Source organism: Oryctolagus cuniculus, chromosome 1 (assembly GCF_051225735.1).
Source record: "Oryctolagus cuniculus isolate XC-2025 breed Fujian yellow rabbit chromosome 1, ASM5122573v1, whole genome shotgun sequence".
In the NCBI taxonomy this organism is placed as follows: domain Eukaryota; kingdom Metazoa; phylum Chordata; class Mammalia; order Lagomorpha; family Leporidae; genus Oryctolagus; species Oryctolagus cuniculus.
The window spans coordinates 71,423-90,518 of record NC_142867.1 but is presented as its reverse complement, the minus strand read 5'-3'; the positions used below and the strand labels follow the sequence as shown (position 1 = coordinate 90,518).

Sequence of the window (19,096 nt, the reverse complement as noted above, 5' to 3'; positions counted from 1 at the left end):
CGCCCTGGCTAGGGGACATAGGGAAGGCCTGTGGCGCCCCCTGCTGGTGGCCAGGGCAGTGGTAGGATCTGAGGAGGACATGGGAGCAGGTGACCACAAGCTCCTGGGTGGGGGTCCTTTGGTGACCCTGGTGTCAGGGGTGGGCTGGGTGGTGCCTCAGGCCCTGGCGCTGTCAGTCGGCCGTCCACTGTTCCATGGCTGCCGTGGAGCCGTCACGTCCAGGGGACTCCCAGGTGCAGCTGTGGTTACTGAGCACAAGTGACAGGCAGGGCCGTGGCGCGGTTTGCCAGGCCTTTACAGCCCATATTGGAGGAGCGTCCACTGTGCATAGGACTGAGCCCAGGGCCCTTCCTGAACCCTGACTCGGGCGGCTTGGGGCGCACCAGAGCGCCTGGTTCTGCCTCTGCCTCCCCTGCACGACCTCACGGCGACCTCACAGCGACCCCTGCATGTCCTCATGTGACCGCGTGGCCATCATGGGGGCTGTGGGCCCAGAGTACTGCAGAGTCCCAGACACCTCAGGCACCCCTGGGCACAGGGGCCAGGCCAGGGTCTCCATGGTGGACCTCAGGGCCATGGACCTCCCAGCAGTCATTTAAACCCCCTCAAAGTGTAACTGGAGCAGAAGCAAACAGGCAGGCAGCATTCTCACAGGTGCCTCGGCTGACCCTGGAGTGCATCAGAGCCACTGCTGACCCTGGAGCCTGCTGCGGGGGGGCGCTGGCCCTTCCCTTCTGCCATTGTCTTCAGGAGTCTGGCTCTGCGAAGGAGGTGTCGCTGGCACAGGGCGAGTGGAGCCCCCACTGTGGCTGAAGTCACTCAAGACGGGCTTGGTCTCAGGAGTGTGGGCATCACCAGGGCAGTGCAGTCTTTCCCAGGCATACCTCCGAGAAAGGCCGCTTTCGCCGAGCTGGCCCTGGCCTTGGGTCCTGCTCCCCCTGCTGTCCAGGGAGCTGGCCCTGGGTCCTGCTCCCCCTGCTGTCCAGGGAGCTGGCCTTGGGTCCTGCTCCCCCTGCTGTCCAGGGAGCTGGCCCTGGGTCCTGCTCCCCACTGCTGTCCAGGGAGCTGGCCCTGAGTCGGGCTCCCCCCACCCCACGCTGTCCAGGGAGCTGGCCCTGTGTCGGGCTCCCCCCACTGTCCAGGACGATCCCTGCCCTGGAGCTCAGGGCTGTGTGGGGTCCCATGGCCACTCAACTTCCCGCTTCCTTCCCCTCTGCTCTGGGCTTGCTCACAGAGCCCCTATCCGACCTCCCGGAAGCTGCTTCTGAACCCCTGGTGCGGATACTGCCCCACTCCGCCCAAGGTGCGAGTCCTGATGAGGAGGAGGTGCAGTGGGGATGGCGAGGTTCCACCTGCCCTGGCTGGCCACTCTGGGGAAGGCTATGCAGAGGCTGTGTGCAGGATGGGTGGGGGTCTCCTGCTGAAGATTCGGGTGCAGATGCCGTGAGGGGAGCTGGAGAGAGGTCTGGGCTGGCACAGGTGCACTTGCGGACCCCCGCCCCTGGGACAGCCGGGAAGACGAGGGCTGCTCAGCCACGGGAGCCCAGTGCACAGGCCCTCGGTGCATCCCGGCTTGCACCTGCCGGGGAATGAGTGGGGTTGCAGAAGCTCTGGTCCCAAGGCAGGGCCTCGCTCAAGCCTGCGCCCACACACAGCCTGTGGCAGCTCCAGCCTCGTGGCCTCCAGAGAGGGGCCTGCGGTGGGTGGTCCCAGGGGTGGGGCAGGGGTGTTGGTGGCCGAGGGTGGGGCCTCACTCTCCAAGACTGTAATTTGAGTTAAATTTAGCAGGCCGCCTGGGATGGGAGGGGGCGGCTGAGCTATCAGCACCCGGGGCGCCCACCCCCAGTGCGTGAGTCTGAGCGAGGAGGAGACAGCACTGGAACCCGTGGACACATCGTACCCCGTGAGGACCCGCAGGCCCCAGTGCCCCTCAAGGCCGAGGGTGCCGCCCACACATCGCTCACGCTGGGGACGCTGTGACCCCCACCACGGGACCACTTGATCTGGTCTGTCTTCAGCACACTCTACCTGAACCTGTGCTGCCTTGGTTTCCTAGCACTGGCCTACTCCATCAAGGTGTGCAGCCAGAGGGTGGGGGTCTCCTGCAGAGTGTTCAGGGGCAGCATCCCACTGGGGTCATCTGAGACTCCTCCCCAGGCCAGGGCCCCTGGACTTGGCTCCTGGGTGGGTGGAGGGCAGCAACCCAGGAGGCTCCTTGCCTGTGGGGTGGCCTTGGAGGCTGAAGCTGGGGTCCTCAGCTGGGGAGGGAGGAGGGCAGGGTCCTTTCCAGCCCCCCTTGGCTGGGGACCCTGACCCTGCAAGACCAAGGAGAGGCCCAGCCCTGAGTCCAGCTGGGGCAGTGAGGGGCCCCTGAGGCCCCACCATGCCCTCCTGAGCTTGGGTCCAGCGCCCGCCGTCCAGGCACCCTGGGTGGGGTCCCAGGGTGCACACCCTGACCCTAGCACCCCTGCAGGCCCAAGACCAGAAGGTGGCTGGGGATCTGGCGGCGGCTGGGCGGCTGGGCTCCAGAGCCAAGTGCTACAACATCCTGGCCGCCCTGTGGACGCTGGTGCCCCTGCTGCTGCTCCTGGGGCTGGTGGTGGCCGCCGCCCTGCACCTGTCACAGCTGGCCAAGGGCTCTGCAGCTTTTTCAGCGTCCAGTTCACTGACACAGACTATGACAGACAGGCTAGGTCCTGATGCAGGGACCCCACCCTACTGTAAGGCCTGGGCCTTGGCCCACCCAGACCTCAGACGCCCAGCCCCAGCCTGGGCCCCTGGTGCTGACCCATTCAGACCCACACTGCCTTTCCCCACTGACCGGCTTGGCCTGGCTCCAGAAAGTACCCCCTCCCTGTCTGGTGTGGGGAGGTGGGGGCAGCCCTGACCTCAGTGGCCCCATTCCATCTGCTTGGCCTGTGGCCTCCGGGTGGAGACACTTGAACATTTAAAATGCAGCTGGGATCCAGCCCTTTGAAATCTGCTGCCCTGTGGTCTGGTGTCTCGGAGCCACAAGGGCCACCCCCAGCTCTGTGCACACAGCCGCAGTGCCCCTCGTCGGGGCTGGACACGGGGGCCACCCCCCAGTTCTGTGCACGCAGCCGCAGTGCCCCTGCTCAAGGCTGGACACAGGGGCCACCCCCCAGCTCTGTGCACACAGCTGCAGTGCCCCTCGTCGGGGCTGGACACGGGGGCCACCCCCAGCTCTGTGCACACAGCTGCAGTGCCCCTCGTCGGGGCTGGACACGGGGGCCACCCCCAGCTCTGTGCACACAGCCGCAGTGCCCCTCATCGGGGCTGGACACAGGGGCCACCCCCCAGCTCTGTGCACACAGCTGCAGTGCCCCTCGTCGGGGCTGGACGATGCTGCCCCTCTTTCTGGGCCCCTCTCCGTCGCCATCCTTGGTCGTGGATCGTCTTCTTTCTGGGTCGGTGACGGATGGCAGGAGGGCTGGGTAGGGGCTGGGTTGGGACCATCCTCTGGCTGTGACTGGACACACTCCGGGACCTGGAGGCCCCCGTGCAGTCACCCCACATGCATAATCGCACCCGTGGCATGCACACAACAGCAGAGACAGGGAGGAGTGCGTGTGATGACGCCCACAGTGTGCTCTGAGCCCGTGGTGCTGGGTGCATGGTTGGACAGTATCCCGCGTCCGCGGTGCACCACGTGACACCCCCCTCCCCACACACGTCAAAACTGCCCGTGGCTGGGCCAATGACAGGCTACCAGTGGCTCAGGGTGAAGCACCCCACCCAGGGTCTCTTCCCTCCCCAGGAGACACCCCCGCCCTCCTGCTGTGCCTAGGCTGGGGGTGGGGCTCACTGTCTGGTCCTCGGAGCCCCCAGCACGAGCCCTGCCTCTCCAGGTGGCTCAGGTGTGTGCCTGGAGTTCTGAGGACAGCGCCCAGTCAACCCGGGAGGCAAGGCCTGCTCAGCCTGCCTGTGCTTGAGCCTGGGTGCGCAGAGACTGGAACTCACTGGGGGCTGGAGACTGACCGGCCATTCTACAATGGCCCAAGGACAAGCGCAGTGTGCACTCCTGTGCTAGACCAGGACACAGACAGCGAGCCAGCTCCAGGCTGGACCAGAGCAGGGCCCCAGGCTTTGTGAGGGGCAGGGGCTGTTCAGCCCAGGCCCAGGTCACCCCGTCTGTGCACACACACACACAGCCATACCAGGTATACCTGTCCTGCGGACTCAGGGACACCTGCCACCCTGCTCTGACACCTGTGCCCACGTCCTCATTCTGGGGCTCCATGGATAAATGTCCCATTTCTGCCCTCCCTCAGCCTATCCACCCACGGTGTTCAGCGGGGTACAGCCTACAGGCTCTGGCTCAGCTCCCGGCTAGGCCCTGAGCTGTAGCCCTGCTGCTGTGGCTGTGAGCTCCCAGGAGCATGGTGCTGCATCCCCGTGGCCAGCAGCGTGTGGTGCCTCTACCGTGCACACGGCCTCCACATTCTGCCGGGGAGTGGAGGAGGGTGACTGGCGCTGCTCCAGAGGCCATGTGCATGTTCCAGACATGGCTCCCCAGGGGCTGACACAGGAGGGACAGGGACTCTCTGCCTAGGCTGGGGTAGGGCTCACTGTCCAAGAAGACTCCTCCCCCTTCCTCCCTATCCCGGCAGCTTCCATGTGGCTTCACAGCGACAAGGGAAATGGATCACACAGCCCCTCCCAGCACCAACCTTTAATCCCCCAGGCCCACTTGTGCCAAGGGCAAGGTCCGCCCCAGGATTCCCACACGGACACCAGAGCACTAATCCCTGGGTGACCTGGAGCAGACGGCGTGGTCCTCCCCAGATTCCGGTGCACGCACCACGGCACCTCATTCTTGGGAAGCCACCAGGACTCCATCCCAGGGCCTGAGGCCCCAGGAACAGGAGCTGGACAGTGTCTGGATGTGGGTTGCCTGTCCAGGGCATAGGGCTCCAAGGCTGTGGCCTTGACCCATGGCTATTTGGCTCTGGCTCCTCTGGTGGTGCTCTCTCAAAGCGTGAGGTCAAGGACAGACCACTCCGCCCACCCCACTGGGCAGGAGGCGTCCAACCTGATCTAAGGACCCAAGCTCAGGAGCGGCCCAAGGCCCACGCCGTGGCAAGCACCAGGGCATGGCACCAGGTCTTTCTGGCAAAGCTGCAGCTGTGAGCCCTGAGCCCCTCGGGGTGGCCGAGTTCCCTGCCCGTGCCCATCTCAGCACAGCTGCACATGGTGCACTGTTGACTGTGCCCACGGCACCAGAGTCCAGGAGCGAGAGGTCAGAGGACAGTGCCAGGCACCCCAGGGCAGTGAGCAAGAAGGGGCACCACGGGGTGCGTGTGCTGGTGCTGGGCCGACAGCCCCGGGAGGGGGACGCCCACTGCAGGAGTGGGGGCTCAGAGGGGATCAGGCTGGAGACAGAGAGCCTGGCACTTGAGGCCACACATGCTGTGAGCCTGGGGGCCTGGTTGCTGGGCAGCTGGGGGGGTGGAGAAGGTGCAGGCACAGAGGGCATGGCGAGAGGGCCCAGGAGAGTCCTGGTTGCTCGGGGCAGGTTCCAGGGTGAGGGACGGAGGGTCTGGAGCTGTGTGTCAGGGTCCTTGAGACGCTCTTCCAGGCAGCTATGGGGGGGACCTCTGTATCCGGCCGGCTGAGCGTGGAAAGGAGACCTTGTGTCCTGCAGGAAGGGAGAGGCATCCTGGGTGGGAGAACCACCTGGGTGCACGGTGGGCACCCGTGCTCCGGACCCCTAGGGCCCTACCTGTCGGCAGGGGCAGCCGAGACCGTGATGGCCACAGCTCAACCTCCAGCGGGGGCGCCTCGGGCCCCGTGTGGGCTGTGACCTCGACTGTCACGCAGTCCTGGGAGAAGGAGAAATTGATCTTGCTCCCCTGGTGGGAGACGCCAGAGACGCACATTCTGGAGATGTCCGCCAGGCACACGGGGTCGAAGCTCAGGCCTGTTCTGGTGACCCTGTGGGGACGGCGGTGTGAGGGCGTGGCGGCAGGGACCACCCTCCGCCAGCCACCGCACTCACCTGAACCCTGTACACCCAAAGAGCAAAGCCTGCAGGAAGCCGCCCATGCCCGTCAGGAAGTTCACGGCTCCTGACCCATCTGCGTTCTCTGTCCACACCTGCAGGGCAGGGGCGGTCGGTGTCAGGGCCATAACCCCCCAGAGGCTGCTGCTTGGGTCACGGAGGGAAGCCAGGCTGACCTTGAAGGGCTCGGTGATGTTGGCAAAGCTCCTGTCCAGGAGGCCCTGTGCCCGCGCCAGATCCTTCAGCTCCATCCAGCCCACAGCAAACATGCTCTGGGGTCAGAGGTTGGAGGGCACGTTAGGGTGAGACCCACGGTGTGGGGAGGGCAAGTGAGGCCCGGGCAGGACCACCCAGTGCACCTCTCACCCAGGTCATGGCCGGGCCCTGGGAGGACGTCGCAGCCTCGTATATCTCCAGGTTTCTCCTGCGCACGTCGGGGGGAAGGGGGAAGGGGACCGGGTACCCCAGGAGCACCACGTCCGCCTGCTTCACCTCCTCTCCTGGGGGGAGACGGGGCGTGGGGGTGTGTTCCAGGACACAGGGCCTTGGGGGAGGGCAGAGGAGGAGCCCTAAGTCCACTCACCAGGCTCATACCCATCGAACTCGGGGTGGAAGTTCCGCTCTGGGTCAAAGGGCACCTTGATCTCATCGGCCACCTCCAGCCACTGGTCAGGGACGGGCAGGCCCAGGTCCTGGGCCAGGGCAGCAGCAAAGCGCAGGCTGGGGATTGGAGGGAGAGGGCTCCAGCATCTGAGGCTGGACCCCGCCCACTGGCCGGGCTGAGCAGATCTGCAGCCTCACCTGCTCTGGACAAGGGCGTTGGTGTACACGGAGTTGTCGACCCCTGCGTGGTACTCGTCCGGGGGCATGACCCCTGCACAAAGGCCGTGACCCCACGTGCTGCAGGGTGCAGTCAGGCTGGGGCGGTGCAGGGCAGCTGCTGGGTCTGGGGACACCCCCTCCCACCATGGCCCTCACCCCTCAGGTGGTACTTCTTCTCCTTGGGGCTCCATTCCACGCGGCTGCACCAAAAGTCGGCCACGGCACTGACCACGTCCCAGCCACCAGCCTCTCGGAAGAGCTGCAGGTCCTGAGGTCCAGCAGTGGGACAGGGGCCGGGGCCAGGGCATGGAGGAGTTTTGGCTCCCTTAGTCACTATCTGCCCAGTACCCACCCTCCCAAGGGCTCCCCACGGGCCGTGGTCACACTGGGTGGCACTGTGACACCTCCCTTGGGTGTCCCCTCCCCTGGGTGACCCCCCCTTGTGTGGCCCCTCCCCGGGATGCTCTTCCTCCCCGGGGTGGCCCCTCCTCCCAGGGTGGCCCCTCCCACCCAGGGTGGCCCCTTACCTGGGTAGCCCCTCCCACCCACGGTGGCCCCTTACCTGGGTGGCCCCTCCCACCCAGGGTGGCCCCTTACCTGGGTGGCCCCTCCCACCCAGGGTGGCCCCTTACCTGGGTAGCCCCTCCCACCCAGGGTGGCCCCTTACCTGGGTAGCCCCTTACCTGGGTGGCCCCTTACCTGGGTGGCCCCTCCCACCCAGGGTGGCCCCTTACCTGGGTGGCCCCTCCCACCCAGGGTGGCCCCTTACCTGGGTGGCCCCTTACCTGGGTGGCCCCTTACCTGGGTAGCATTGTAGTACAGCTCGAAGGCCAACAACACGGCCCCATTGATGTGGAGCTCCTGGGCCCCGTACACCTCCTCCGGGCAGACCTCCAGGCCGGAGCCCGCACTCTCCCAGGCAAACTTGGCCCCCTGAGGACGAGGGCACGGGGCAGAAGGCTGTCTCCCACAGTGGGCCGGGGGTGGCTCTGGCTCAGCTTTCGCCACCTGCTGACCCTGGGGCAGGGCAGTGAGGGGGACCCAGGAGGTCTGGGTCACAGCAGGGGCCCAGCCCCACAGCTGCTCCTCCCCCTCCGCGGTGTGGCCTCAGGGTGGCTCCCAGCATCGCTCACCTTGTAGCCCAAGCTCCGGGCGTTCTCCAAGGCCCCGTCCAGCGTCCGGATGCGGTATTCCAGGATGGCCCTGGCGGCCTCCGGGTGGAACATCAGGATATTCGGGAACATCCAGAGATCCTGAGACGACCGGCTGCTGTGGGGCTGCACACCCCCCTCCCCCGGTCCTGCTGCACACGCCCACACCCCCCTCCCCCGGTCCTGCTGCACACGCCCACACCTCCCTCCCCCGGTCCTGCTGCACATGCCCACGCCTCCCTCCCCCGTCCTGCTGCACACGCCCACACCTCCCTCCCTCCCCCGTCCTGCTGCACACGCCCACACCTCCCTCCCCCAGTCCTGCTGCACATGCCCACATCTCCCTCCCTCAGTCCTGCACCCACCACCTGGCTCAGAGCCAGCGCCTGGGCCTCTTTCAGCCTCCTCGTCCACAAAGGGGGCTGGGCGTGGGCTCAGCAGGTGCAGGAGACCCCCACCCCTCACCCTCCTGCTGCTGCACTTGGCCCTGCAGGGGTTCTGCAGGCTCTGTGCTGTGCTCCCTGCAAGGCCCTGGGGACCCGGCCCACCTCTGACCCGCCACAGGCCACGCCCACTCAGCTCCAGGGCCTTGCCCACAGCCCTGATTCCAGGGGGGCCGAGGCAGTGGCCCGTGATGCACACGCGCCTGCAGCGTGTGGTCAGTGCTGGGTGGACGTGCGCACCTGGTCCCAGAAGACGTGGCCCCAGTAGCACTCCTCCCGGCTCCCGTTGGAGAGGCCCCCGGGACTGAGGCCGTGGCAGACGTAGCCGGTGGCCCCGGGCTGGGGCAGGGCACTGAGCAGGTAGTAGAGGGAGCCACGCAGGGCCTGGCGCAGACGCAGGGGCCCCACCACGTCCAGGCCACAGCCTGCCCACAGCTGGGCCCAGGCCTGTGCGTGGGCCGGGTACAGTGTGCCCCTGGCCTGCAGCTGCAGGGCCTCGGTGAAGCAGGCCTGGGCCTCGGCCTGGCTGCTGCCCACCACAGTCAGGAACTCCCAGGTCCTGTCCTCCTCGCCTTCCCCCAGGGTCAGGGCCGGGGGTACTGGTGTCCACAGCATGTGCACCTCCTGCCGCACACCCCCAGGCTGCTCAGGTGTCAGCGTGTGGCCATGCAGGTACCTGCGGGGGCAGGGCAGGCCTCAGTGCTGGCCCCCTCCTCGGCCATGCCACAGGGTGGGTGAGGGGTCCCAGCCCCCTCCTCACCGGGCTCCTTTGAAGTCAGGACCCAGCTGCAGGTCCAGGTCAGGGCTTTCTGGGGAGAAAGCCGACTGCAGCAGCACGGTGATGGGCCGGTGCCCCGTGGCCAGGCGGGTGAGGGACACGCTGACGGCCAGGACGTGAGGCAGTGTGCGGTGGGCATAGATGCGCTGGGAAGCCCGGGAGCTGGGGCCCTCCAGGGTGTGCTGGAAGGAGCCTGGGGCGGGCAGAAGAGGCCAGGGCTGTCCAGTGGGGCCGCAGCTGGGGTGGCCCCACTCTGACCTCTGCCTTCTCCCCCCACCCAGGCTGGAGTGGCCCTGCTCTGACCTCTGCCACTCCCCCCCAAGGCTGGGGTGGCCCTGCTCTGACCTCTGTCACTCCCCCCCAGGCTGGGGTGGCCCCACTCTGACCTCTGCCACTCCCTCCCAGGCTAGTGTGGTCCTGCTCTGACCTCTGCCATCTCCCCCCAACCCAGGCTGGGGTGGCCCCACTCTGACCTCTGCCACTCCCTCCCAGGCTGGTGTGGTCCTGCTCTGACCTCTGCCACTCCCCCCCACCCAGGCTGGGGTGGCCCCACTCTGACCTCTGCCACCCCCCCCCCCAGGCTGGTGTGGCCCCACTCTGACCTCTGTCACTCCCCGCCCCAGGCTGGTGTGGTCCTGCTCTGACCTCTGTCACTCCCCCCAACCCAGGCTGGGGTGGCCCCATTCTGACCTCTGTCACTCCCCCCCAACCCAGGCTGGGGTGGCCCCATTCTGACCTCTGCCACTCCCCCCCACCCAGGCTGGGGTGGCCCCACTCTGACCTCTGCCACCCCCCACCCAGGCTGGGGTGGCCCCACTCTGACCTCTGCCACTCCCCCCCAGGCTGGTGTGGTCCTGCTCTGACCTCTGTCACTCCCCCCAACCCAGGCTGGGGTGGCCCCACTCTGACCTCTGCCACTCCCCCCCACCCAGGCTGAGGTGGCCCCACTCCTGCCTCTGCCACCTTCCCCCTGGGGGTGGGGGGGCCCAGCCCTGAGCCTCCCTGCCCCTCTGCTCTTCTGAAGACCCCAGGCTCCTGCCCATGCAGAGCCCCCAGATGGGAGGAAAGGGGGCGCCAGAGGCCACCCTCAGGAGGCTGCCCCCTGTGAGCTCCCTGTGTACAGAGGAGGGGTCTGCTGCATGGAACAGGGCCGGGGCAGGGGCGGCCAGGGCAGATGGCAGCTACCTGTGTTGGTGTCCAGGACAAACGTCTCAGTTAGCGGCTCTGCTGAGCCCGCAGGGGCCTCCAGCCGGACGCTGAGTGGGCTGGGCAGAGCGGCCCGGTGTGTGTCTCCCCGGGTCCCGTTGTACACACCGCTCACATGTATGGTCCCGTGATACACGCGTGTGCCCAGGTATGCGTTGGTCACAGTGGCCCAGAGCCGGGGGTCACTGGGCAGTGAGTGAGCGGTGAACACCGCAGGGTCCACCCCTGCAGCCTCCATGGAGGGGTCTCCTGCGACAGGGCCTGGGGGTCGGGGCCCCGTGACTGGCTGGGCGGTGAGGGTGCCCTGCTGCGGAGCCACCGCAACCTTCAGATCTACTCGGCCCCTCCCCGCTAGTGTTGGCGTCCTGGGACGCAGAACCCCACAGCCATCCACCAGTCTCCCAACCGAAGCGCGCGCCAGCCGGCGGCGGACCTCCGGGGCTGTGGACGGGCCCCGAACCCGCCTTCCGCCCTCCCGTCTGCCGCGGGCGCCGGGCTCCGGACTCACCGCAGCGGGAGCCTCTGTCCCTGGCTCCCCCTGGACGCCTGGGCCGGGAAGAAGGCCCCGCGGCGGGCAGGAGGGTGCAAGACCAGGCCCAGGAAGGCATGGAGGTCCCGCCCCCAGATCCGCCCCCAGGGCCGCGCTGCGCGGCTGGGCGGAGGCCCGGAGGGTCCCGCCCTCCCTACCCCCCGCCCACACAACCGGCAAACCCCGCCGGTGTCCGCCGGCCAAATTGGACACACGCGGACCGGATTGAGAAGTGGCCCAGGGTGGATTTAAGCCGCCTGCGAGGCCTCTGGCTGGCGATTTATTTCTCCCCTCTCGCTCCTCCCCTGTCCCCCCCACCGTCAGCACCCGCCCCGCACACCCACCTGGCCTGCCTGGTTCCTGAGTCTCCCTCCCTGGCCCCACCTGGGAGCCTGTCTCGGTCCCCTCTGCCCGGGCCCAGCTGGACACTGGACTCTCGAGTTCCTCCTGCCGCGGCGCCCTGGCCGGGCCATGGTGACTTCACCGGTCCAGCTGCTCAGGCCCAAAGCCTCAGCCCCCAGGCCACCCCCACCCCCCCAGCTGCCTGCGGAGTGGTCTGGTGTCTCAGGAGCTGGCTCAGCTCAGCAGACTCAAAATTTCTGGAGCTGTCCACCGCTGGTTCTGCCCTTCGAGGCTCAGCCTTGCTGCCCCAAGTGCTAGCTCTCCCAGTGGGGGACAGAGGAGCACAGCCCCACCTGCTCACTTGGCTTGGCTGAAGGACTGCCTGGCCAGTCAGCATGCCTGGCCGAGCCCAACAGAAGCCAGCAGAACTGAACCCAGAGGAAAATTTATTTCCAGTGCACGTGGTTGCCTCCCAAGCCGCAGGGTTGCTGCTGCTCTGTCCCCACTGCCCCCCTGGCCAGTGGGTGCCCCGAGGGATGGCCTCAGGGATGGCCAGAGCCAGCCCAACAGGCAGAGGTGAGGAGGGCCCAGTCTCTGCCCACAGGGCCGGCTTGTGGGCCTGCACACTCTGCTGACCCACACCAGGTGTGAGATTAGCAGGGCTTCTGGGCATGTCTGGGGGTGCAGCCGGGGGGCCCAGGGCACGCAGGTGGGAGGAGCAGCCTAGGTCCTGGGGAAGAACTCAAGGAGCTGGGGTCGGTGACGTCCAGAGCCGTCCAGGGCCTCTTGGTTCACACGAATTGGCTGGAGGCTGAAAGCATCGTTCCCTCCCCGGCTGGGTACGCTGGCCACAGGGTCCTCCACCTGCTCTGGCCTCCAGGCTTTAGAGGGCACTGCTGCATTCCGGGAGGGGCTCGGCGTCAGCGTCCAGTGCTGGGTGGATGATGACCAGATCTGGCTTCGCTGTCTTCACAGCCCGCAGCTCTTGCAGAGACTGCCCACTCAGCTCCACAGAGGCCAGACTACAGCACATGCACAGGTCAGAGGGCGTCCACTGGGGAAGAGGCTGGGGCTGGGGGCGCTGTGGGAGGTGGGAGCTATGGCCAGGCTTGCTAAAGGGATGCCGTGACAGAGGTGGTTGGCTAGGGTGGGGCAGGGGCAGGGGCAGGGGCTGGAGGTCTTTGGGGGGTAAGAGGGTGTTGAAATCACTGGTCCAGACTGGCCATGGGCGCCAAGCAGCAGAGGGACATTTGGTTGGGGAGGGTGGTCCAGACCCTAGGGAAGCCCCCAGGCCCCCACCGTGCCCTGCAGGACCTGCCTCTACCTGAGGGTCTGCAGAATGGCACACAGGGCCGCTGCACCCTGGGGGCGGGGCCCTATCCGTCTGCCCGTCAGGCCAGGCTCACCTGAGCCTGTGTAGGCGGCACTGGGGCCAGGCCAGTCCCTGGCTCAGCACCCGCAGGCCGGCCTCGCTGAGGCTGATGTGATGGAGACTCAGCTCCGTCAGGGCAGGGGCTGCCTTCAGGGCCTCCGAGAGGTCTCGGCAGACAGCATCGGAGAGTTTGCTGTGGGACAGCCTGTGACCGAGAGGCACGCGCGTCATCCGCAGGCCCCCAGCTGCACAAACTGCCCGCTCCCCCCGGCCCAGGGTCTGCTCAGGAGACTCACGGCAGCACGGAACCGTCCATCAGGCAGACCCCGGTTTACCTGGCGGCAGCACCTGGCGGCTGTGCTGTCTGCTCGGTTTGAACCACAAGCAGTGGCGGCTGCTCGGCTCAGCACGAATGCGGCTGGGACTGCCAGCCCATGCGTGGTCCCCTGTGTGGGCTCCTTCTGCTGCCTTGCAGATTGCCATGCCATATCCCACTCCCCACGCCAAACGTGTTTGCCGTGTGACCATGCCGAGCCCACTGCCCCCCCCAGTTCCGGTCACTTCCGACTCTGCTCACGTGGTGCAAGCTGACGGTGGCTGGGAAGCTTTCACGCTCCAGGCTCTGTGGGTGCCGAGCCTTAGAAATCTCACATCCACCCTGCAAGGTGGAATCTACTGGCTCTGCTTCCAGGGGAGGGAACCACGGCCTGGCCAGTCGGAGCCTCACAGGACATGTGGGCAGCCTGACCCCAGAGTCCGGCCATCTGCCACAGCACCCAGCACACAGAGGAATCCCAGTCCTGTCTTCCTTATCCCCCTGTGGGAGGGCTCCAGGCAAGCCAGGACCAGCCTGGCCCTCTGCCCTCCCCCAGGCCCCTCAGCCCTCCCCCCAGCCCCCCAGCCCCCAGCCCTCCCCCCAGACCCCTTAGCCCTTCCCCCCAGACCCCTCAGCCTTCCCCCCAGACCCCTCAGCCCTCCCCCAACCCTCCCCCCAGCCCTCCCCCAGCCCCCTTAGCCCTTCCCCCAGACCCCTCAGCCCTCCCCCCAGACCCCTTAGCCCTTCCCCCCAGACCCCCAGCCCTCCCCCAGACCCCTCAGCCCTCCCCCCAGACCCCTTAGCCCTTCCCCCCAGACTCCCCAGCCCTACCCCAGACCCCCAGCCCTCCCCCCAGACCCTTCAGCCCTCCCCCCAGGCCCCTCAGCCCTCCCCCTCAGGCCCCTCAGCCCTCCTCCCCAGCCCCCTCAGCCCTTCCCCCAGGCCCCTCAGCCCTCCCCCAGCCCCTCAGCCCTCCCCCAGCCCCCCAGCCCTCCCCCCAGGCCTCTCCTCCCTCTGTCCTGGGTCCCTTGGGTGTCCTCCATGGGAGGGGCTGGGGTGTCACTCACGTCAGGCTGCTGAGGCCACACTGTTGGTCACTCATGGCCTTGCAGAGCGGATGGAGCGGGGAGGCTGGCAGTTGTTTTGCGGCGGCTCCAGAGCTGCTTGGAGAAGGAGTGAGAGGCCCGCTCACTCCTAGAAAGGACCCCTTCCCATCCGTGGTCCTGGGGTCCCAGAGCCGCCTCTGCCCTCGCCCCCAAGCCAGGCCAGTGCCCCTCTATCCTCTTCCTGCCTGCCCCCCAAACCCAGAGTGAGACACAGGTGAGGGTCTGTAGGTCCCCAGGCCCAGGCCCTGCCGATGTCCTGATGTTCACCTGGGCCAGGTGCTGGGTTGGAGCTAAACTCAGAGAAACTCCAGAAGGTGCAAGCGTCTGGTGGCAGACGGACATGGGGCCCTGTCGTAGCATGAGGTGGTCAGTGGGACACTTTTGGGCCCCTTGGGGAGCCAGGGCAGACTGTGAACACAGGCGGCAGGTGCAAGGGCTCGGGGCACAGAGAGCATGGAATATTCCAGAAAGTATTCTAAGAAACCAGGGCTGGGCCAGAGGGCAAGGCCGGGCCCGGGGGTTTGCTTGGTTGGGAACAGCTGAGGGTGGGCATGGTGGGGACATCTGGGAAGTGGGATGAACAAAAGCAGCCCCCAGGGACGCCATGTGGCCTGGGCGGCACTCACCCCTGCAGCCGCTTCATCAGGCTCCGCTTCTTCTTCTTCCTCTCCTGTGCTGTTTCCAGCCCGAAGCTGACCAGCCGAAGCGCCTGACCGGCTGGGCAGCAGCTCACACAGTAGCTCAGAACCGCCAGGTCTGTGCGACTGAAGCGCACTTGCTCCAGCACCAGCTCGGGGAGGCCCTGCAGGGCCTGGCGCACGAACGCCTCCTCCTGTGTCTCATACAGGCAGTACAGCAGCTCCAGCGGGTAGTTGATGTCCTCGTTGTCGTCGTCCTCCGGCTCTTCCGCGTCTTCTCGCGCCTTGCCCGGGCGGCCCTGGCCCTGGCCCTGGCCCTGGCCCTGGTCCTGGTCCTGCACCCAGCGCAGGGCATCCTGCTTCACGCGCTCTGAGATGGCGCAGCCGAAGTGCTGCTCCACGTCCCGCGTGCGCTCCGCGCTCAGCAGCCCAAAGAGAAAGCGCCTGGTGAGCGCCAGGTCGCTGCGAAGCTCCGGGTCTGCACGCAGCAGGGTCCCTACGCCTCCAGCCGCGGCCCCAGGGGACCCCTCGTCCTCCAGCAGGTAGGACAGCGCCGCGAAGAACTCCTGGAAGCTCAGGTCCGCGAAGTGGTAGGTGACCTCCGTGTCCAGCACGCCCGGCATCTCCTTCTTGCTGAGGAACAGGCTCTGGACGTGGGAGCCGCGGAGCTGCAGGCGCTCCAGGTCCTTGTCGGTGAAGCTCGCCCGGCGCCCGAGCGTGCCCTCGCGGGCCAGCCGGCACAACTTGCGGAGCTCCGCCTGCATCCGGGGCCCGTCGGCGCCGCTCAGCAGGCTGGTGGCGAAGAGCAGGTACACGGATGTGGTGGTCCTGAGGGCGTGAGCCGGGTCGCGGCCCAGGTCGAGCTGGCGGCGCAGCACGGTGCACACTATCCAGCACACGAAGGGCACGAAACAGAGCGCGAACAGCGTCTCGTTCTCCTTGGCCAGGCGGTAGGCGCGCCTAGCGCTCCGCTCGTCCCCGAAGTACCTGTAGAAATACTTCTTCTTGTCGCGGTCGCCAAAGCCGCACACCTCGGCGCACTGCGGCGAGCGCAGGCGGCCCTGCAGCCTGGCAGGGGCGGCGGCGCGCGCGGTCACCAGCAGGCGGGCCGGGGGCAGCAGCGCCTTGCTCAGCAGCCCGCCCAGCACGCGCGCGCCGCTCGCCGCCTCGAAGGGGTCCGTGCAGGGCGCGGCCTCGAGGCCGCCCGGGGCCGCGGGCAGCTCGTCCGCGCCGTCCAGGATGAAGAGCAGCCGCTGTGGCTGCGCCAGCATTTGCGGCAGCGGTGCGCCGCGGTCCGGACACTGGTCCAGTATCAGGTCGGCCAGGCTGCGCTCGTCCGGCCGCCCCAGCAGCTCTCGGCACGGCACGAAAAAGGCGAAGTCCACCTGGCCCTGGTACAGCTTGCCGGCAGCCCAGTCGTACAGGATCTTTCTGGCCGCCATGGTCTTGCCGATGCCCGCCGGGCCCTGCAGCACCACGGTCAGCGGCCGCTGGCCCTCGTCGTCGCGGCCGAAGAGCCGGTTGAAGGTGCGGGTGTCCGAGCGCCGCGCGCGCCCTTCCTGCGACTCCTGCGCGGCCTCAGGCGCCGGGTCCCCGCGGGCCTCGGGCGCGATAAGCAGCTTGGTGAAGCGCCGATCCAGCCTCACGGAGCGCGCGTTCCGCTCCCTCACCTTGGCGTGCTGCCGCAGCACGTGCTCGCGGTACTTCTTCGCGTACTCTGCGGCAGGCGGACGGGACGGGCACGGTCAGCCCTCGAGGGCACCTGCCGGTCTCCCGCTCCCAGCCGTCGCGCTCGCTCTGCGTCCTGGGAGGCCCATGACCCGGGGCGGTCGGGGCCTCCTGCCTCCCGCCTCCCGCCTCCCGCCCGAGGACCTACCGGCCATGGAGAGCTGCGCTGAGGAGCTGGTGCCGAGCCCTGGAAGGGAAACCCGTATTGAGATCCCGCCGGGGGAGGGGGGGCTGGCCTCGTCCAGGGGCACCCCCGGGGCTCGCTCGGTCCTGGGTAGCAAGCCTCCGGCGACGCAGACGCGGGAAGAGGGCGGCACGCGGCGCCCTGGCCCCCGCCCAGGCTGTGCGCACCCGCCCAGGACCCCTGCACGTGCCCCGAGCTTACGCTGCAGCCGCTGCTCCTTGAGCCGCGCAGCCACGTCGCGCACATCCGCCCTCTTCAGGGTTGCGCGGGCCACGTCCAGCGCGGGCTCCGGCCCGTAGAAATGGACCAGCTGCTCGGCGAGCTCCAGGGCGTCCGCGAGCTCCAGGCGCCCCCACGGGATACTGCGGCTGCCCGTGCGCGCGTCCCGCAGCTTGTGGCGGAAGCGCTTCAGCTGCTCCTGGCTCAGATCCTCCAGGGCTGCCAGGAGCAGCTCGCGGGCCACGGTGGCGCAGGGCTCCGAGCTGGGGGCGGGTGGTTGGCGTCGTCAGGGTGCTGCCCCGGGTGACCCCGGCGCTGCTGTGCCCACGTCCCGCACTCTGGGGCTTCCAGGTGCCCATTGCAGGCAGGGGCTCGGTCCCAGACTCCCTTTTTCCCCTCAGCTGTGTCATGGGGTCATCCACGGTGGACAACAGCTACCAATGACCTGTGGTGCTAGGGTCTGCCTCGGTCCCCAGGTCCTGCCTGCTTCCTCCACTCCAGGGCCAGGCAGGTCAAGTGCAGGAGAGGAGGCTCTGCCTGGCCTGGCCTTCGCCTGGGAGCCCCCGTCAGGCTGTGGTCCTGGGCTCCCTGGACCAGGCAGCAGCCAGGCTACGTCAGGCATCTGTGGGGACCAGGCTGGGGTCTGGCACCGGGGTCTGTGCTACAGTGTTGGGGGGGGTCCCTAGAATCCTGCCGCTGGGGTGGTGGGAGAGGGTGCAAAGTCAGGAGCAAAGCCCCGGGAGTCACCCATGAGGCCCCCCAGGTCCAGTGACCACTTAGGGAGCCAGCACTCACCTGGAGCAGGAGGCCCCCGGCTGGTCCATGGAGCCTTGTCCGTGGGTCTAACACTCAGGGGCGGAGGCCAGCGGTGGAGGGGTGACCCCTTCCCCAGGCTGAGTCCCCAGGGCTTGCTCAGCCGGGCCCATCCCTTGGCCCAGCACTGAGAGAACTCACAGGGGTGCACTCGCCGTTGGTGTGCTCTGCCCAGTGACCTCTGATCTCCTGCTGTGCTTGTATCCCTCGAACATTTCCCGGAGACTGTAGGTGTGGCACGGAGGCATGTCCATGTGCAGTAGCTTTACCACAAGGTGGGCTGCATGGAGGAGGTGCTGGTGCAGAGCTGGGCTAAATTCTGCAGGCAGGGGGTGAGGGAGGGCTTCCAGGTGGAGGGAGCCAGAGCCTGTAGAGCTGGGGTGGGGGCGACCCCACCTGTGCACCAGGAGCAGCTCTGGGCTTCTTGCATCTCCCCTGAGCAGGTGGATGGACGGAGGTTTGGATGTGAGGCGTGCCCGTGGCCACGCGCATGTGGGTCCCACCGCCTGTGGGAGTAGGCACACATCTGCGTGACCACACTGAGACGTGTGTGTGTGGTCCGGTCAGTGCCCAGGAGTCAGGCTGCACTCCTTGGAGCCTGTGAGGGTTCCCTCCCCCACTGGAGGTAGTGAAACTGAGAGCCTGGGACACACATTCCACTCGTGTCTGAGGGGCCCCAGGGCTGCAGACGGAGGCAGAGGCAGCGTGGACTGGGAGCCGAGCTGCACTGTTGCTGAGTGTGGATCAGGGGCCCCAGGAAGGGGAGTGCAGCTGAGAAGCCAGGAGCGGGGCTGCCGGGATCACAGCCAAGCTGCCTCTGGCTCTCAGCCCAGTGAAACTGGTGCTGGACTTGGGACCCCCAGGCCCTGTTCCAGCACCCCGGGGAGCAGACACAGCCGCCCTCGCCTGCTGCCCCACCTGGCCACAGGTCATGTGCTCTCAGTCTGGGGTACCCTGGGAGCCCTGGAGACCCACCAGGAGGAAGGGGCCCAGAGGTGGGCTGGTGCCCATTCTGTCAGAGACAGAGCAGAGCTTAGGCTACTAGGTGTGGGTCTTTTTTTTTTTTTTTTAAGATTTTATTTATTTATTTGAGAGGTAGAGTTACAGACAGTGAGAGGCAGAGACAGAGAAAGGTCTTCCGTCCATTGGTTCACTCCTCAACGGCTGCAATAGCTGGAATTGTGCCAGTCTGAAGCCAGGAGCCAGGAGCTTCAGATGGGTCTCCCACACGGTGCAAGGGCCCAAGGACCTGGGCCATCCTCCACAGCAGACAGCTGGATTGGAAGAGGAGCAGGTGGGACTAGAACCAGCGCCCATATGGGATGCCGGCACCACAGGCAGAGGATTAACCCACTGTGACATGGTGCTGACCACTAGGTGTGAGTCTTGTTCGTGCACACTTGCCCCTCAGATCCACGGTGTGTGGT

At 67.2% G+C, this 19,096-nt stretch overlaps 3 protein-coding genes across 8 annotated transcripts; 1 reads left to right on the top strand and 2 right to left on the bottom strand.

The window, feature by feature from the left end:
• The first annotated feature begins 1,182 nt into the window (after positions 1 to 1,182).
• IFITM5 (interferon induced transmembrane protein 5) lies at positions 1,183 to 2,700 on the top strand. Its single transcript, XM_089323642.1, is given in 4 exon segments — positions 1,183 to 1,303; positions 1,847 to 2,076; positions 2,474 to 2,642; positions 2,645 to 2,700. Coding segments are annotated over 4 exon segments (576 nt in total).
• Positions 2,701 to 4,678: 1,978 nt separating this feature from the next.
• Positions 4,679 to 11,084, bottom strand: PGGHG (protein-glucosylgalactosylhydroxylysine glucosidase). Of its 5 annotated transcripts, none has more exons than XM_051831524.3 (14): positions 10,931 to 11,083; positions 10,402 to 10,683; positions 9,199 to 9,409; positions 8,679 to 9,114; positions 7,978 to 8,097; positions 7,646 to 7,777; positions 7,001 to 7,112; positions 6,824 to 6,896; positions 6,606 to 6,742; positions 6,389 to 6,522; positions 6,199 to 6,294; positions 6,020 to 6,117; positions 5,744 to 5,955; positions 4,679 to 5,659 (listed from the first exon to the last, which is right to left on the bottom strand). In XM_051831524.3, exons 1-14 carry the CDS (start codon positions 11,028 to 11,030, stop codon positions 5,604 to 5,606), a joined length of 2,199 nt encoding a protein of 732 aa, XP_051687484.2. In that variant the 5' UTR covers positions 11,031 to 11,083; the 3' UTR covers positions 4,679 to 5,603. The 5 variants fall into 5 exon arrangements, with proteins under 5 accessions (XP_051687484.2, XP_089162303.1, XP_089162267.1 ...); XM_089306177.1 differs by having other exon boundaries at positions 10,402 to 10,607; positions 10,931 to 11,039; XM_089306141.1 differs by lacking the exon at positions 10,402 to 10,683 and having other exon boundaries at positions 10,931 to 11,059.
• Positions 11,085 to 11,722: 638 nt separating this feature from the next.
• Positions 11,723 to 18,358, bottom strand: NLRP6 (NLR family pyrin domain containing 6). 2 transcript variants are annotated; one of them, XM_089305985.1, is made up of 7 exons: positions 17,652 to 18,358; positions 16,839 to 17,119; positions 16,602 to 16,640; positions 14,714 to 16,442; positions 14,049 to 14,144; positions 12,700 to 12,870; positions 11,723 to 12,315 (listed from the first exon to the last, which is right to left on the bottom strand). In XM_089305985.1, exons 1-7 carry the CDS (start codon positions 17,678 to 17,680, stop codon positions 12,177 to 12,179), a joined length of 2,484 nt encoding a protein of 827 aa, XP_089162111.1. In that variant the 5' UTR covers positions 17,681 to 18,358; the 3' UTR covers positions 11,723 to 12,176. The 2 variants fall into 2 exon arrangements, with proteins under 2 accessions (XP_089162111.1, XP_051686959.3); XM_051830999.3 differs by having other exon boundaries at positions 14,049 to 14,141; positions 17,652 to 18,351.
• Between the last annotated feature and the right edge of the window lie 738 nt (positions 18,359 to 19,096).

Bases quoted from the DNA above. Each gene is read 5' to 3' on its own strand.
- NLRP6 (XM_089305985.1), bottom strand. From the start codon at position 17,680: ATGGACCAGCCGGGGGCCTCCTGCTCCAG. The intron at 16,443-16,601 runs GTAGGTCCTCGG...CGCCTGCCGCAG, and splicing joins AGCGCAGCTCTCCATGGCCG to AGTACGCGAAGAAGTACCGC. The intron at 14,145-14,713 runs GTGAGTGCCGCC...TCCTTCTCCAAG, and splicing joins CTGATGAAGCGGCTGCAGGG to CAGCTCTGGAGCCGCCGCAA.
- PGGHG (XM_051831524.3), bottom strand. From the start codon at position 11,030: ATGCCTTCCTGGGCCTGGTCTTGCACCCTCCTGCCCGCCGCGGGGCCT. The intron at 7,113-7,645 runs GTAAGGGGCCAC...GCTGGACCTCAG, and splicing joins TGTACTACAATGCTACCCAG to GACCTGCAGCTCTTCCGAGA. The intron at 5,660-5,743 runs GTAGGGCCCTAG...CCCTTCCTGCAG, and splicing joins TCGGCTGCCCCTGCCGACAG to GACACAAGGTCTCCTTTCCA.